The sequence below is a fragment of the Lepus europaeus genome, chromosome 15 (genome assembly GCF_033115175.1).
Source record: "Lepus europaeus isolate LE1 chromosome 15, mLepTim1.pri, whole genome shotgun sequence".
NCBI classification, from domain to species: Eukaryota; Metazoa; Chordata; class Mammalia; order Lagomorpha; family Leporidae; genus Lepus; species Lepus europaeus.
Window position 1 is genome coordinate 26,000,920 of NC_084841.1, and position 19,093 is coordinate 26,020,012.

Here is a 19,093-nt window from a genome sequence, read left to right on the forward strand (position 1 = left end):
TTTTTTTTTTTAAGATATATTTATTTATTTGAAAGAGTTACACAGAGAGAGTAGAGGCAGAGAGAGAGAGAGAGACAGAGACAGAGACAGAGAGACAGAGAGATCTTCCATCCGATGGTTCACTCCCCAGATGGCTGCAACAACTGGAGCTGTGACAATCCAAAGCCAGGAGCCAGGAGCTTCTTCTGGGTCTCCCACATGGGTGCAGGGACCCAAGGCTTGGGCCATCTTCTACTGCTTTCCCAGACCATAGCAGAGAGCTGGATCAGAAGTGGAGCAGCCGGGTCTTGAACTGGCACCCATATGGGATGCCGGCACTGCAGGCCAGGGTGTTAACCTGTTGCGCCACAGCGCCGGCCCCGGGTCCATACTTTTCAAATTGGTCCAGCCACAGCTCCTTGTTGGCTGCTTTGAGGGATACCTTGGCTTTTCTTTTTTTTACCGAAGGTGCTGGGATCAAATCAGAACTAAAACACCAGTTAAGATCATGGTAATTAGGAGTTTCTTTGAAAGCTTCGTTACTGAGGCATCTTCAATTGATTATCTATCCCAAATATATACCTGTATGTCTAGGCACAAAGGACACCTTCGCCCGTGGTTACAGCCTTGGGGAGTTTCACGTTGTTTTAAAAGCTGGTCCTCTAGGGCTTGTACCCTGTACACCGAGCCCTTTTGTAGTGAGAAACGTCAGAGTCGTGATCTAACACTGAGTTTACATGTGCAGTAAGCTGAAGATCAACCAGAGTGGAGCCCTCCACACAGGTTGCCAAGGCCACTTTAGCATGGCCTGAAGCTCGTTTTACGTCTTTCAGTGTCCATGCTTTTACAAAGAACATACATGTCTCAGAGGGCTGGCATCCATCATGATAATGCAGTTAGAGCACCCAGATCTCCGTGAGCCTTGCCTCCACATGGTGTGTGTGTGCAGCACAGCACGGTCTGGTGGTGGGGCCTGGGGCCACCTGCTGTGACAGAGTCACTGGGTAACGGTCAGGTCCCCACTTCACTGCAGCCCGTGTGGCTCTTACAGGTCAGGCCACGATCTTCTGGAACTGCTTAGAGCCCTCAAATCCGATGGTGTGGATGTGAACTGAGGGAACGTGGGGGAGGGACCAGGGGTCTTGGTAACGATTTCCTGTGTGTGTGGAGACAACCTGAGAATGCTGTTGTAACATGCAGGCAGCACAAATCCTGTTGTATTCACCGGTCCTCTATTTGCCAGAGGAATATTCTCTCTAAAATTCTGAGTTTGCTTTTCCAGGAAAATGTTATTTGCTATTAAGTAGAAAGAGCAGGTGGCTGCCTTCACTGTGTTACATTGGTCTACTCTACTGATTTATTTGATGAATTAAAAATATTTTGAATTCATTTTACACTATTGAAAATAATGTAAGAAAATTTAAAGAATCTCTGTACAGCCTCCATTCCCAGATTTTCACCAGTTGCAAATATTTCGCTGCATTTGCTTTTGCATTCCATGTCTCTCCCTGTCCTTTTCCTTCCTCCTCCCTCCCCTATCTGTCTATAAATATACATAGATATGCATGTATACCCGGTCTTCAAAAAGTTCAGGGAAAACACTTATGAAAGAACTGCACATAGATTAATTTTTTTGCACTAAAATAAACTTCTCTTTTAATTCTATTTTTCCATAAATTTTTTTGAAGCATCCTCATACTTACACTGAGAATATGAACCATTTGAGACAAGATTATGCTTAAAAAAAACCTATTTACCTGAAAGCTAGAGTGACAGAAGGAGAAGGGGAGGGGAAAGAGAGAAAGAGAGAGAGAGAAATTTTCCACCCACTCGTTCACTCCTCAAATGCCTGCAACAGTTGGGATTGGGTCAGGCTGAAGTCAGAGCCAGGAATCCCATCTGGGTCTCCCATGTGGACAGCAGGAACCCAGGTTCTTGGCCTACCATCTCCCAGGCATGTTAACAGGAAGCTGGATCAGAAGCAGGAAGTAGCTAGGACTCCAGCTCGCATTCCAGTATGGAATTCAGGTGTCCCAGATGGTGGCGTAACCCAGAGAGCCACACGCCTGCCGCAGGGTGGTACTTCTCACCTCTAAACATTCAAGTGAGTGCTTCCTAAGAACAAGGACAGTCACTTTCCTAACAACAGTGTAGGTATGAAAGGCAAGAATTCCAACACAAATCATTCTATTATCTAGTTTGCAGACCTTAGTCAAATTTCATTAGTTGTCTCAGTAATGGCCTTCATCATAAAACTTATTTATTTACATATTTAAGGTTCTGAACCTAGTCCGATATCACATGTTGTATTTAGTGTTTTGCTCCTTTAAATTATGTTCAGTCTGGAATTTTCCTCAGCCTATCTTTTTTTTTTCATGAAATTGATTATTTTAAAGAGCATAGGTCAGCTATTGTACAGACCTTCCCCAGGTTGGGTTTGTAGACAAGATGCAGGCTGGCCATGTTTATGTTTCTGGCCCTCCTTGAGTTGCACTGGGAGGCTGAAAATCTCATTCCCGTGGTTGGTCATGTTTGTCCCCATCATTTAGTTATGGTGGTGTCTACACAGTTTCTCCCTGGCAAAGTTACTATTTTTCCCTTGGTTGTTAAATTAGTTCTGCATATCTGTGATTTCATTTTCCAAGGTTTCAGTTACTCACAGTCAATCATGGTCCAAAAGTACTACATGGAACGTTCCAGAAAGAAAAAATTCATAAGTTTTCAGACACTTTTATGACAATGCATTGTTATAAGAATCCCATTTTATTATTGTTGTTGGTCTTGTCTTACTGAGTTTAATTTGTAAACTGAACTTTATCATGGTTCATATAAGGCTTTGTTGCTGTCCATGGTTTCAAGCATCTGTTGGGATCCTGGGACGTGTCACCTGTGAGGATGTAGCCCAGGACCAGGGAGACACCCATCCTGGTCCCATTGTCACCATGCAGGCATCTCACATGTGTCCTCTGTTCCTCCTGCAGTGGTGATCATGTGTGCGAGCGGCGACACAGTCCGGAGCATCATGCTGGCGGCACACAGGCACGGCATGACGGGTGGAGACTACGCCTTCTTCAACATCGAGCTCTTCAACAGCTCTTCCTACGGTAACTTGCTCAGGGCATCGCCACCTGCGGCTGAGATGTCAGAGAGGGTTTCTGAGGAGGATTCAGAAACTTGAGTTATGCGACCCTGGAAAATAGGATTGTGGAAATTTGTGATTCTGAACACTTGCAATTTCTGGTGATTTCTCAAGCTTTTCTTTCTCTGAGACCTCAGTGAGGCACCATGTGCCTGTGATGTCAAGGCATGCGGCTGGAGGAGGGGGGCATAGATCCAAGTGATCTTAAATCTAGGCCCCAGGACCCCTCCCAGTGCTTTTCCAATTGCAAATGGCTATGATCATAATGGACTGTTGAGATTATTTTAGTGAGATTTAGGTCCAATTTTTAATGGAATGGAACAGAGTAAAGCTAACATAATGGAACATGTCAATGTGTGCTTCACTTAGCACATGAAGGGTCTTCTAAAGTTCTTGGAAAATGTGTATTATGGAAAAAAACTACATAGATTTCAAATTTTGTTTTGCACCAAAAAGTCTTATTTTTAGGTTCCATTTTCCATGAACATTTTGAAATATCCATTGCATGTTGTTTCATGCAAATGTTTATTTTAAACATAATTGCCCCTTGGCTTACTAGAGAGTTAGGTCCAACAAATCCATTGGAAAGTTGAAAAATCACGAATCAAACCATGGTGTGTCAGGACTGTGTGTATAATTGTGTGTGTGCATGTATTTATGCATTTTGCATATATGTTGCTGGTTGTGGATATCAGTGTAAGATAAAATGTTATTACTGCATATGGAGGTAAAAGCATTTGAAAACGACTTCTTCCAGGCCCCTTTCTTTCCAGATTACTGTGCCTTAATCCTCTCCTCTGTAGAAATTCAGGAGCCAGCAAGATACAGGATTGGAACCATTGGATTCCTTACAATGGCTTTGGGGAAGTTCCCAGGGTTCTGTGATGGAGGGTGTTTAAGGAGGTCATGCAGATCACAGGGCCAGAGCATTTCCCCTCTGACTGTAGCTCGGGCTTTCTCCGAAGTGGACAGAGAGTGTCACGTCGGGCTCTGCGTGCAGCTGCTCAGAGCTGAGCAGTTACAGGGAACTGTCAGTGCGCCTATCACGAACGGCATATTTATCCTGAGCTCCACTTCCCAGTTCTTGATAATCAGACCAGCTGAGACCGGATCTAAACCTTAAACATACACCCCGGTTTCCTGCCCTGATATGCTGGCTTACTTAAGCAGTAGATCATTGTGTATATACAGATAATAGAACACACTTCTCATGGGGTTAAAGAAAAGTGGATGAAACAAAAAGTAGCCGCCATTTCCTGTAGTGGATAAAACTGGAGATTTGAGGCCTGCAGGATAAACACCCCCCTCTTTTTATTTTTTTCCCCTGCTTGCTGCTCTTTCCTTCATGTAAGCAGAGTGGTGCTCTCACTTCTTGACCCAAGATCAGAACACCGTTACACTATTGTCTACAGTACTGAATTCATTGAGCTGGTTGCAGTGACTGGTGAAAATGGAAACATTGGTTGTGAGTTTTGTAAGTTGGTAACCACAAACATGGAATGCAGAGGTGACACCTGTGAGTGACGCTACAGAAGGGCAGTTGCAACTGTCCATGCATTCACATGTGTTGGGCACCTGGTCCTCATGCACATATTTGATTCAGTTCAGGCACAGATAAATCTTGTCTTACTTTTCCAGTTTGCATAGTTAATTCCAATGTGAGAATGCATAGACTTCAAAATTTTTGCACCCAAAACAAACTTGCCTTCTAATTTCATTGTCCCTGAACCTTTTGAAGTACCCTGAGATATATTACAGAAAATTTGGAAAACATAGAAAAGCAAAGGGAAGAAAATAAGTACCATAACTGTGCTCTGCATAAAAGTATATTGATAATTTTTACAACTATGTACATCCTGCTTTTGAAATAGATACATTTTGCAGAAATAGTTTTAATAAGATGATCATACCATTTATGGCATAGCTAGGTAGTATTTTTATTTTTTTTGACAGGCAGAGTGGACAGTGAAAGAGAGAGACAGAGAGAAAGGTCTTCCTTTTTGCTGTTGGTTCACCCTCCAATGGCTGCCGCGGCCGGCTCATCGCACTGATCCGAAGCCAGGAGCCAGGTGCTTCTCCTGGTCTCCCATGGGGTGCAGGGCCCAAGGACTTGGGCCATCCTCCATTGCACTCCCGGGCCATAGCAGAGAGCTGGCCTGGAAGAGGGGCAACTGGGATAGAATCCGGCGCCCCAACCGGGACTAGAACCCAGTGTGCCGGCGCCTCAAGGTGGAGGATTAGCCTGTTAAGCCACGGCGCCAGCTGCTAGGTAGTATTTTATATTGTTGACTTGCCATCTTTAGTCAGCCTCCTAGTTTTCAATATTTATGTTCCCAGCTCTTTGCTATTAAGAACAATGTGATACTGTAGGATAAATTTCTAAGAGTAGAATTGCTGGCTCAGAGCTTGTGCACATTTAGATTTTTTTAGGTATTGCCAACTTGCCCTATGGAGATGTTTACCAATTTACACTTCTAAGATTATCTGTTTTCTTACATCTTTGATAATCCTTCATTATCTACAAGTAACTTTTAAAATTATTTTGTTTGAATTTTTTATGTTCATATCCATAAGCAAAATTTTGAAGTTAATTAATGCATACATTTATTAGTTAAAATTTAAATTTTATTGATATAAAATGAACTATTTTAAAGTGAACAGTAAATTGACATATCCATTACCTCATTAACTTGACATGTGTTTGTGATGATAATTTGAAATTCTTTCTTAGTTATTTGGAAATATATGATTGCCATTCTTGTTGAGTCTAGTTTTAGGAATTTTATGTATTTATTTTTAATTTAATTTATTTAAAAAGTTATTTGAGAGGTGGAGAGAAGAATTCCCATTTGCTGGTCCATCCCTCAAACGCCCATAATGCCTAAGACTGGGCTGCGGCCAAATCTGGGAGCCTGGCGCTCAATCTGGGTCTCCTACATGATACGCAGAGACCCAAGTACTTGAGCCATCACCTGCTGCCACCGCAGTGCACGTTAGCAGGAAGCTGGAATTGTGAGTGGAGCTGAGACTCAAACCAGATTCTCTGATGCAAGAAGCAGATGTTTCAAGTGGTATGGTAACTGCTGTCCTCAGTGCCCACCCTATGACCTGACACTCCGGAGGAGTCTGTTATATTGTAGAATGTCTCTCAGTTTAGATTTAGCTGATATTTTCCTATGGGAAGATTGAGTTTATGTGTTTTGGCAAGAATACTCCAGATGTGAGGTTGTGTCCATCTCGGTCACAGTATCAGTGCAAAAGAAGTCCTTACTGCTGGCGAAGTCTGGACAATTATTAAGACTTACTTTTCCATGAGTTCAGTTTTCCTGCTTGAAAGTTTCGCTGGCCAGTTATACCGAGTGCTCTTGCATAGCTCACAGAGTGTTTCTGATTAGATGCCCTTTCTGCTCCCTTTTACACTGTGGTTGCTCAGACCCTGGGCTGTGGAGTCAGTCTTCCTGACCGAGCTGTGCTGCGTGGTTTCTCTCAATGATAAAAGCTAAGGGTGAAAACCCTGCAAAGTAACTCAAGCCTGCCCTCCTCCCAGAACCTTAGTTTCTCCTAATGCTGTTAATTGTCCTTACCTAATGGGGTCAGGCTGAGTAATAATTGAGGGAGTGTCTGTGAAATGCATAGCAAACTTCTTGGCCCATAATAACTGTTTAATAAATGTCAGCTATGCTTACTGTTAGTCTTCATTTACTCTGACCATTATGTGTAATAATTTAAAATTATAAATAAAGTTTACATTTATTTCTGTGGTGGTAGTTTTAGGATAGTGGATATTTTATTGATAGATTCAGGACCATACATTCTGTTACCAAGATAGCCAGTTTTTATGATATATCCCAAAGGCCCAGATACATTAGGAATTGCATCTTTATGTGCACAACCAAGATACCCAACTGTAGTGATCTAAATAAATGTAGAGCTTTATTCTCTCGCCTGAGAGAAGTCTGGAGGTCGAAAGTCTGGTCAGGGATGGTGGCTCAATGATGTCCACATTATGTTTCCATCTTCCCTCAACCTTAGTGCATGATGTCCATTCTCAGGCTTGCAGATGCTGCAAGGGCCCAGGAATCATTGTGGCAAAGCCAAGAGGAAAGACAGTAGGCAAAAATGAGGCTCTCCTGGTTGTCTTGGTTCTCTTGGAAGGGCTCCTCTGGCAGCCTCACTCATTAACTTCTGCTTTCCTGTCTTTGGCTACTCTTAGTTGCTAGGGTGGTCAGGAAGCACATGCTTTTGGTTGGACTCACTGATGTCCTAAATCAGCTTAGGAATCTGTCACTGAGGAAGACGGGAGAATGGATGTCGGGAGGCATCCGTTCTTGCCTTCCAGCGAGCCTGAGGCTCCCCCCTTCTCTGAGTGGAATCATGTGGTGTGCAGAGTGACCTAGACCAAGTTTCTGGTGTACATCATTAGGAAAGAGCCTTTTTTTGGAGATTTTATATCCTTATAATCAGAGCTGTGTTCATCAGAATTTCTTCAATGCCCACCTCTCCCTCTGCTTCATCACATTACGTCCTATGTCTGGTATAGACAAAGACCTCTATTTTAACTGACACTTGCTTGATATCATTTTTAAAACTACTGATGATGTGTCCATTTTTACTGATTACAGGATTGTTTGGCCTTGGTGAGCTCTCAAAAGAATTCTCAGAGTTGCCCAAAGTATATGATTATAAGAGTTCAGTGGGTAATACATTATGGGAGACTCAAGTGATTGAGAATAAGACTTAAAAGGCAAGTTTAAAAAAAATCTAGAGAGAGGATGATATACACTTCCTGGTAGAGTTTTTAATAGCACCTATTGGTGACATTTTTGTCCATTGCATTATCCTCTTAGAATGTAAGTTGGGTGGGAAGTTGTTGGAGTGAACCTGGATGGGATTACTAAGATGATTATAGAGCTTTCTGGCCTTCCTGAGAACTCAGAGGGTACTAGACAAAGTGAGGGCAGAAGCACAGTGAAGACTGGTGATGTACACATATTGAATTACTTGCCTAAGAGTAGAAAATTCACTGCGGAGGGACTGGACTTATTTTGCTACAGAAGAGGTATTTACACATTGAAGTCAATTTAGAACAAAGGGAAAAGGAAAAGAATTCTTACATAATTCTTCAACTGTCACAGTTGCCAAACAGCATTTGGGTGTTTCCTTCTCTAACATTTTTTTCCACTGCTATTTAATGTATTTGTGTGTTTTTTTTTCTTTTTGTTATCAACTGCATGTGCAGTATTTTTTTTAAGAAGGCTTATACTTGCTTTCTTTGACACATGCATAGACCAAGAAAGAAGAGAGAGAGACAGAGATTTCTTCTATCCAGTGGCTCACTCTCTAAATGCCTGCAACAGCCGGGACCAGGCCAGGCTGAAGCCAGGAGCCAGGAGCTCAATCCAAGTTTCACACGTGGGTGGCAGGGATTCAAGTACAGGAGCTATTATCTTCTGCCTCCCAGAGTGCCTACCAGCATGAAGCTGGAATCACAAGCAAAGCTGAGACTTGAACCCAGACTCTCAGAGATGGAATATGGGTGTCCCAAGTGGTGCTTGAACTGTTACACCTTGTGCCTACCCTGCACAGGCAGTTTTAAATCTTGGAATACTTTCAACTCTGTTGAAATGGTTGTCAGAATCCTGCTTCTATTCTTTTATTTAGTTGAAGGGCAGAGTTGCAGAGAGAGAGAGAGAGAGAGAGAGAGAGAGAGAGAGAGAGATCTTCCACCTGCTGGTTGAACTCCCCAAATGGCCACAGGAGCCAGGGCTGGGCTAGGTGGATGCCAAGAACCTGGAACTCGATCTGGGTCTCCCATGTGGGTGACAGGGGCTCAAGCACTTGATCCATCTTCCACTGCTTTCCCAGATGCATTAGCAGTGAGTTGGATCAGAAGAGGAGCAGCAGGGATTTGAACTGGCATCCATATGGCATGCCAGCATTGTAGGCTGTGTCTTAACTTGCTATGCCACAACATTGAACCTCTATTACTTCCTAGCTAAATAATTTCAGGCATGTGCATCTCCTTGAGCCTCACTTTCTTAATCTGTAAGTTGGACTTAAATCTTTTAGTTTGTGTGAGTTGGAGAACGAAATGCTACCATCAGAAGAGCTGAGCTGTGCACAATGGCATCACCCAGTAGGCGGTGCTGTTGTTACTGATGGGTGGAAAGGGACCTGACTTGCCATGGCAAGTGAGGACCACGGAGCCATTTGGAAAGTGTGAGATGAGGCCAGTGCTTTTCCTTGACATAACTGGCTGCATGACCTGAAGCTCCTCGGTGCCCCGTGAATGCCAGGCATTCATCTCTTGGGCAGATTCTGCGATGTCTCACTTACTTGCCTGGGCCATGTAGATCAAAGGCCTACTATGTGCTAGGTGCTTTGCTAAGAGCTAGGACCCACAGAAGGGTAACAGTTATCTCTGCATGGGCACCTCTCACTGGCGCCAGCTCTCCCGCCATGGGATTTCTGGCCACAGAGCTTGGTGCAGAGCAGTGTGATTTCTCTTGCATAGACTTTCTCTACCCTTGGCACTCCCAGTGCAGGCTTGGATCTCCATGATGTTGAACACATGACAAGACAGAGCACAGCACATCTGCTTTCCCTCATCCTCAAAACAACTGCCAAGAATCACCCTCACTCCCTTCTCTCCCCAGCGGTATGCTTTCTCCTCTTCTTGATCCTTGCTCAGGACCTTGGTAAGAATATGACATTAGCACAGCCCGTTCTTTTTTTTTTTTTTTTTTTACAGGCAGAGTGGATAGTGAGAGAGAGAGAGACAGAGAGAAAGGTCTTCCTTTGCCGTTGGTTCACCCTCCAATGGCCACCACAGCTAGCGTGCTGCAGCCAGCGCACTGCGCTGATCTGAAGCCAGGAGCCAGGTGCTTCTCCTGGTCTCCCATGTGGGTGCAGGGTCCAAGCACTTGGGCCATCCTCCACTGCACTCCCGGGCCACAGCAGAGAGCTGGCCTGGAAGAGGGGCAACCGGGACAGAATCCGGTGCCCCGACTGGAACTAGAACCCGGTGTGCCGGCGCCGCAAGGCGGAGGATTAGCCTATTGAGCTGCGGCGCCGGCCAACACTGCCCGTTCTTCTGAAGGTGCTTTCGTCAAGGTCACCTGGACCATATCATTACCAAATCCAATAGCCTCACCTGGAGTGGTGCCTTTGAAGCAGCCCTAACCAGTGGAACTTTCTGTGAGGCTGGCTGCCTTCTCTTCTGTGCTGCCCATCACAGTTGTCTGTAGCTACGAGTGTGTGCTGAGCACTTGAAGTGTGGCAAGTGCATCCGAGGCATCGAGTTTTTAATTTTAGTTCATTTGAACGTCAGTCGTCACCCATGTGGCCCATGGCTACCGTGTGAGATGGTGTGGCTTAGAGCATCCAGGATGATTTTCCTCTACCTCTTTCTGGAAACCCTCTGCCTTTATCTCTGGTGGCACAGCATTCTTCCGGTTCTCTGTGAGCTCCTCTCTGTCTCCTCCTACCCCTCCTGCCTGCTAAAAATAGCCTCCTCGAGGTATCTATGCCCGGCTTCTCTCCCTTCTCTTCTGCACTGTCCCGTCCAGTGCAGGCAGCCCCCTGGGCAGTAACGATGAGCTGTGTGGAGTGCTCTCTCTCGCCCTCTCTCCTCTTTCTGGCCACTGTTCCAACCCCAGCCTGGCACTCACTTGGGCATTCTGGGGTCACCTCAGGAGTAGTGTGGTCCCCACTGAAATCATCAACTCCATGCTCACCTGACTCCTCCTCTTCCTCCTGGCTTTGCAGGCTCTCCGAGTGACCGTCATGACTTCCTTTGCTCCTTGGCATCACCCGGCCTGTGCCTCCCTCTCTGTTGATCCTCACTCCCTCACTGCTGCAGAGTCTTGAGATTCCTCTCGCACAGAGTCTTTCATTTTCAAAGGCTCCACCTCTTTCTATGATTATAGAAGTAGTATTTATTATTGAACATTTTCTATATTCAGGAAAATGCCAAAAAAGAAAAATAAAGAAAAGAAAACTTGCTCCTAATTTTAACCGTGCAGAGAACCATTTTAGACGTGTGTGACTTCCCCTGTATAACCTCTCATAACCTCTTGCCTGGATGACCGTGGCTGTGAATGCTCAGTGTCTCCCCACTCTAATCCGCTGCTATTTCCCAAGGCATAATTCTCTTCATGTCACTCTTCTGTTCCGCTTATAAATCTCCAGAGGCACCCAGTTGTCTATGGAGTTAAATTTGTCCCCACTGATGGGCCGTCATGCCAAGCCGACCTCTGCTATTTCCTAGTGCTGGTAAGCACTAGGAAAGATATTACCAGCACATCACAATCAGAAATGCCCACAAAAGCTGGAAGTTGCACTATTGCTATTTAGCTTGGCTTAAATTGATGAAGCACTATGGTTTCCTACTATTTTAAATAAAAAACAAAAGCCCGACATGATTACCTTTAGACTGTGGCATACAGATTTACTGAAGTGAATTTTCCTTCTTCCAGTAGCAGAGATGGGTGCTGTTTGCAATTCTTGAAGTACTTTCTAGTTGCATGATGTAAAACTGGAGGGGGTTAAGTATTGCTCTTCCTTGCCACTGGAGAGAACACGTCCCCAGTGTTGAAGCTCTGGCTCTCTCTGCCTGCAAAACGTTACCTCTGCTGAGTCTTGATGCTCGAGTCAGTTGTGAGTGAATCAGTGAATACTGATTGCGTGTCTATAGGAAATGGGTTTCTGAATGGGATGAAAATGTTCTGGGCATTCTTAGAATCTGGGGTCTTCTCGGCCGATGGATTCATCCCCTGGACAAACGTGCCATTGTCTGTGTCTTGGGGACGGGGCACCCGGTCCCATCTGCCTTGCCTGTTGGCAGTGAGGCCCCAGGCATGGGCTCCCTGCGTGCAGGTGTGGCTCTGCCCATGCTGTGGCCTCCATAGGGTTTGGGAGGAGGAGGACTTTGTCAGGTTTTGTTTGGTGGCTTGAAATTTAATCTTGTGCTTATTGATTCTGGACCTAGTCCTTAATGAATTCTGTCCTCAGCGCTGTCTTATTTATCTTTTCACAGCTCCCTGGCACATAGTAAGCAATTAATAAAGGGCTGCTATTGGGGTTATGAGGATACAGCTGCCTCCACAGACACGTTGTTTGTCTCTGCCTTTTCGTGCGCACCAGACTGTGGCTCCCAGCTGCCTGCTGGATGTCGTACACCTTGCGCCTTTGCCCGTGCTGCTGGCTCTGCCAAGCGTGCCTTCCCACCTCTTCTGCTCCGTTAGAAGCCTCTTCACAGTCAGGGCGGGGGTAATGCCTCCTCCTCACATGAAACCTGTCCCTCCTCTCACTGTTCTTCATTGTTTCCTTGAAATCCCGCGGCCTGTTCCCCACAGCAGGCTGTAGGGCCTCCCCGCCATGATCGTAGGCGCTGGAGACTGGGTCGTTGAAAAGGCCCACCATCTCACAATCTTGCCTGTAGTCCATAGTTCATACCTGTGTGTCTGAGTCAAGCCTTGGTAAGTTCTAAAGCCACCAGATTTCTACCAAACTTCTAGAAGCGACGAGAGAGTGCCAGAGACTTGGCTGCCTGCCTCAGAGACATCTTCACTGCGTAGCTGCTGGGCCCGAGGCATCTGCCATGGGCTGGGAGCTTGGGTGAGCAAATGGCCTCGGTGCTGGGCTCCAGCAGATTGAATTTGTTGTTGTATTTTTCAGATCTACAGGAATCTTAATAACAATTCCCAGAAAAAACAGCTTATTGTGAGAAGTTGGAGGTCCACCTTGTCTTTTGGGCCCTGTAACTACGTTATTTTTTTTTCCAAGATGAAATAATAAAGAGAAGAGTAATGATTCTTAGCTGTGTAACTTGCCTTTGCTATTGTGAAGGGGAGCAGTAGGTTACCCACCTTCTAAATGTCTGAGTTTCCCTACCTGTTAAAAAGACAGGACAGCAGTATCCACATCATGAGGTCTTGTGAGAATTAAATACACATGAAGTATTCCATAAAAGAGCTATTGTTATTATATTATGTATGCACTCGATACATGTTAACAATTATTATTTTATTAATATTGATGCACTGATGAATATTACCCTGTAAAATTTTTTTATGAGCTTGCCAGTACTTGAGATACAAGTCCTTAAGTTCACCTAAGCTACTTTTCACCTCAAAGAGATGCAAACAGTATGAATGATCTCAAACCTGTTCTTTCCACAGTGCCAACTTCAGGATACTTACACATATCCATTGTGCTGCATAGCTGTACCCCGACGTGGTACACCCACAGAGCATCAGGTTTATAATGCCCCGCTAATAACTCGCTTCCCTCTCGAGCTGGTGCAGGTATTAAAGAACAGTGTGAATGGAAAAGGACAACCAACTTGCTTCTTACTCCTGCAGTGCTGCAATTCTGGGGGGCTGAACGTCCTTGCGAGGCTATTTTAAGGCAATTACATCAACAGAGCTTTTCTTTCTCTCTCACATTTCAAAGGAACATGTGTCAAAGGGCCTTCTCCTTTAACGATCTGACATTGTCACTTTATACTGAAGTGCAGAACTATGACAATACCCCTTGCCCTGGCTGCCAAAAGTGACACGCAGGGACACAGTGCAGTTGGGAGGGGAGAATGGCTTCTTTCTGGTGACCGGCTTGGAATGATAAACATTTTCATTGCTCCTGCAGGAGATGGCTCGTGGAAGAGAGGAGATGACTATGACTCTGAAGCCAAGCAGGCATACTCGTGCCTCCAGACAGTCACTCTACTGAGGACAGTGAAACCCGAGTTCGAGAAGTTCTCTCTGGAGGTGAAAAGTTCTGTTGAGAAGCAAGGACTCAATGAGGAGGATTACGTAAGTGCTTGATTATGCGCCTCGCCTTTCAGCACCCTGAAAACCATCTCATAATTAAAGCCGAGGTGGCAGTGTTCCATGCTGAACCATTCAAAACTCCCAGGTTCAGGTCAGAATGTCACTGTAGCCTTCTCTATGTGCTTTTATTTTTTTTTTTTTCAAAAGATTTACTTATTTATTTGAAAGTCAGAGTTACACACAGAGAGAAGGAGAGGCAGAAAGAGAGAGAGAGAGAGAGAGAGAGAGGTCGGTCTCCATCTGCTGGTTCATTCCCCAATTGGCCATAATGGCCAGAGCTGCACCAATCCAAAGCCAGGAGCCTGGAGCTTCCTCCGGGTCTCCCACGCTGGTGCAGGGGCCCAAGCACTTGGGCCATCCTCCACTGCTTTCCCAGGCCATAGTAGAGAGCTGGATGAGAAGTGGAGCAGCCGGGTCTTGAACCGGCGCCCATATGGGATGCTGGCACTGCAGGCAGCGGCTTTTCCCGCTACCCCACAGTGCTGTCCCATCTGTGCACTTTTTTTCTGGTTGGTTTTTCTCCTCCCTCCCTTGCCATCCCCTGGTCATCTCCACCCTTCAGTTTCACTGTTTCAGCACTGCAGGGGGCCTTTTGTACCACTGAGCAGAATGTCTGTAGGCTTCCATCACCTTGCCGGCTAGGAGGGTGCTGGGGGAGAAAGGTGGTTGAAAGAGCACCCCAAGTTTTGCATGCCTCATTTTTCCCAAGCTTGGTGGCAGAAGCTGTTTAGAAGGCTGTTTCTTGTGCCAGTCCCTCAGCTTTGTGGCTAGTCTGCTTTTCTGTCTTGCACGCTGTCTTGTCACTGTCCCTGTCTGCTACAAGCTGCTTCCTGCTCAGGTTTCCCAGGGCCCCCGCTCCATCTGCACCGAGGTGACTGATTTTCTGAGCGTACACTGGAGTCAGAAGCCTGGTCCAGGCTAAAGATGAAGCAGAGGAATCATCTAAGACTGGCACTGCAGACAGATGGCCATCTCTTAGTGCCATTGTTCCTGCTGCTTGTGGCACACGTGTGTCCTCCATGCCTCCATGCCACTCCTGAAAATCCCTGCTCAGACCAGAATGAGCCCTGGGCCCTTTGGGTCAACTGTGTGGGGGTGCTGGTTTTCAAAAACGGTTCCAAGTTTCCCAAAACAGAAAAGGGACACCTCCTTAATGTTAGATGAGTGGGTTAAATAGTCCCTGCCCCAGCAGGATAAAGACCAAGTTCGTAAGATACGGTCATTTCCAGATGGGCTCTCTCCCCATATCTGAAGTACCATGGAGTATTGGTATTGACCTTGGACAACCTCGCACTCAGAGCGCTGTGATCTTGGACAGATGACTCAGTCTCTCTGATCCAAATTGCTTCTCTCTGTTGGAAGGACTGCAGATAATTTTATCTAAAGCATTAAGCTCTAACCCTGTCAGAAAGTTGGAACTCAGTAAATGGTACCTCTTTTGTTTTGTTATAAGATTGTTCCTGTCATTATAGGAATTTGCTGTCAAATGACATGACAAGTGTCTTAGATAAATACTTATTCATGTTTTAAGTATCATATGTATGAGGAGGCTTCAAAAGTTTTGTGGAAAAATGGAATTAAAAGATAAGTCTATTTTGGTGCAAAAGAAAATTCATGCATACTTTTTTCTGTGGCCTTTTTGAAGATACCATCTATCTATACCTATACCTATACCTATACCTATACCTATACCTATACCTATACCTATACCTATATCTATATCATCTATATCTATATCTATATCTATATCTATATCATCTATATCTATCTATCTAAGCACACAGAGAGGGATGTTTGGCTTAGCTGTTAAGATGGCATATCTTAAATCAAAGTGCCTGGGTTCAATCCCCAGCCCTCGCCCCTAGCTCCAGCTTTCTGGCAACACAGACCCTGGGAAACAGCGGTGGCAGCTCCAGTAATTGGGATCCTGCTACCCTTTTGGAAGACGGGGATTGTGTTTCCAGCTCCTGGCTCTGGCCTGGGCCCAGTGCTGGATGGGAACTTTCTGTCTGTCCCTCTGTCTCTCAAACAAATAAATAAAATTTAAAAAAATTATATGCACATCACTCTAAATGTCTTCTGACCCAATGCTGTCCAATAAGTATAAAAATGTGAGCCACACATATCATTTAAGAATTTCTGGTAGACAGATTTTAAAAAGTGAAAAAGACAAGTGAAATTAATTCAAATATTTTATTTAAAATAAAAAATTCAAACATCATTTTAATATGTAATGAAAGTAAAAATTGTTAATGAGATGTTATATTCTTTTTCTTGCATGATGTCTTTGAAATCCAGTGTATATTTTACACTTTTATAGTGTGCTAAGCTCTTGAGCACATGCACAGCAACCACGTGACTAGTGGTTCACACTCTGGGCAGCGTATTCTGAAAGACAGAAGAGGAAGGGCTTCTGCCACAGAGCCCAGGTTTAAGGAAACCTGTGTTGGTGTTGCCGCCATTCGAATCCTTTGCCTCAGAAAGAGGAGAGAACACGAAAGTCAAGCTTCCCTTGGCAGTGCTGCTGAAGCGGCCTGTGCCAATAGTGCAGCCTCCAGAATCTTCTGCGTACGCCAAATGCCACTGTATAATAGCTTGTTTTTTTAGGCCCACGTTAATTTTATGGCTTCAAAACTCAACAATGGTGTCATTTTGTCTGGCTTCCTCCTTGAGGTTGTTGAAGTTCAACTATTCCAGTGTAAGTTGTCTAAATAATAGTACTCATTGTGCAAATGTTGGCATCCTTACACACCTGTGGATAATTCTTGTTGGTCATCAGTTATTCTGTGTTTAGAATATGAAATATTGTTATTATTTTTTAAAGATTTATTTGTTTATTTGAAAGTCAGAGTTACACAGAGAGAGCAAGAGGGGCAGAGAGAGAGAGAGAAAGAGAGAGGTGTTCCATCTTCTGGTTCACTCCCCAAATGGCCTCAATGGCTAGAGCTGGGCCCATCTGAAGCTAGGAGGCAGGAGCTTCTTCCAGGTCTCCCATGAAGGTGCAGGGGCCCAAGGACTTGGGCCATCTTCCACTGCTTTCCCAGGACATAGCAGAGAGCGGGATAGGAAGTGGAGCAGCTGGACTCGAATTGGCGCTCATATGGGATGCCAGCACTGCAGAAGACAGTTTTACTCACTATACCACAGTGCCGGCCCCTAGAATATGAAATACTATTTTAATAGTAGTCTAAGCAAAATCTTACTGGGATGGCTATGATAAAGATCTGGAGTATATTTGAAACCAAGTATCAACACTTTAGAGATTGTTTGCAGTCATGTAGGTTATTTGCAATACTGCTGCTCTCTTATGGTAAGATTGTTTAAACTGACTTTATAAATACATAGGAATAAGTAAAAAATGTAACTTTAAGTGGAAATTAGAACTCATTTTAATAACTTGTTCTATTTCTGAAAATGTGCCCATTTTTTATATTTATGGATATTTTACTTATTTATTTTAAACTTCTTATTTATTTGAGAGAGACAGAGAAAGAGAGAAGGAGAGAGAGAGAGAGAGAGAGAGCACTATCATCTATTGGTTCACTCTCCAAATGCCTGCAAGAACCAGGGCTGGGCCAAGCCAAAGCCAGGATCTGGAAACACAATTGAGGTCTCCCACTTGAGTGGCAGAAACCCAGTTACTTGAGCCATCATTGCTGCTTCCTAGGGTCATCATTAGCAGGAAGCTGGAGTCAGGAGACAAAGGTGGATATGGAACTCAGGCATCAAATATGGACATGGGTGTGTGTCTTCACTGGCATCTTCGCCACTAGGCCAAATGCCTATCACTGTGTGTTTTAGTTGGGCTCTTTTGAGTGCCACTGTGATGTTTATTGAGTTAGTTTGGACAGGAGGTCACAATGAGTACTGTGCAAGAGAAAGCCATGGGAGCCAAAGAGCCAGGAGCTGGTGTGGCTCAGCCTCGTGGACGCTTGGCCTGGATCTCATGCAGTGGGGGATGCTTCACAAGCGCCTGTGGGCTTCCTCTGGGATGCAGGTTTTCCTGAGGTCCTGTGCTTCTCTTATTTCCTAAAGGGTTGTCTCATTTGCCTACTTAGAACTTCAGTGCATTGTGCTGCCAGGGCATCTGAAACTTTTTTAAAAAAACTTTTATTTAATGAATATAAATTTCCAAAGTACAGCTTATGGATTACAATGCTCCCCCCCCAACTTTCCTCCCACCCTCAACCCTCCCCTTTCCCTCACCCTCTCCCCTTCCATTCACATCAAGATTCATTTTCAATTCTCTTTATATACAGAAGATCAGTTTAGTATATATTAAGTAAAGATTTCAACAGTTTGCCCCCACATAGCAACACAAAGTGAAAAAATACTGTTGGAGTACTAGTTATAGTGGCATCTGAAACTTCTGACATGCAACTCACATCCAGCAGATTTTGGTGGGTTCTCTTCTTAGTCCTAAAGTTTACCATGCTTTCTCTAAGAAGTCACATGATCGGTGAATAGTGATAGCTTTGCTTCTTTAATTTTAATTCTATTTTTAAGTATGCCCAATTAAAAGTGTACTTCAGTTTAATTACATATAATTATTAATTCAATGTAAGTATGCAATTAAGCACAGTTATTCCTTATATCTGGAGGGGGATTTGATCTAGGACTCCCTGAGGATGCTGAAATCCAAGGGTGCTTAAGGCCTTTATGTATAATGGTGTAGTATTTGCATATGCCATGAGCACATCATCTTGCGTACTTCAAATCACCTCCAGATTGCTCCTATTTGAAGCAACGTCAGTGCCATGTAAACAGCTGTGATGATGCATTGTCTAGGGAACAATGTCAAGAAGAAGTCTGCATGTGTTCAGTGCAGACACATTTTTTTCCCCTGGATATTATATTCTATTGGAAGTTGGTTGGATCTGTGGATATGGAGCCCATGGATATGGGAGGCCAGCTGTATATTGAATTAAAACTAAGTGTCATGAACTAAATTAAAACTGTTAATAGCACTGAGTAGGATCCTAACACAATACTGAACATAAGCAATGAAAAGTAGTGTTGTCACTTTAAAATGAAGATCGTATAACAGATTTCATATCTGTTCATGTCATGACTTAAGCAGAATGTTTGCTATGGGGTTTTGGTGGAGTCTTTACCAAAGTACTGAAATTTATTCTTTGTTGAA

General features: G+C 44.3%; 1 protein-coding gene across 3 annotated transcripts in view; it reads left to right on the forward strand.

The window, feature by feature from the left end:
* Window positions 1-19,093, forward strand: part of NPR3 (natriuretic peptide receptor 3) — an 85,702-nt gene that overhangs the window by 11,638 nt on the left and 54,971 nt on the right. For all 3 annotated transcript variants that reach the window (XM_062212313.1, XM_062212312.1, XM_062212310.1), the window contains exons 2-3: window positions 2,961-3,083; window positions 13,766-13,932. In XM_062212313.1, the coding sequence (XP_062068297.1) occupies window positions 2,969-3,083; window positions 13,766-13,932 (282 nt within the window). In that variant the 5' untranslated portion in view covers window positions 2,961-2,968. The remainder of the gene's footprint in view (window positions 1-2,960; window positions 3,084-13,765; window positions 13,933-19,093) is intronic.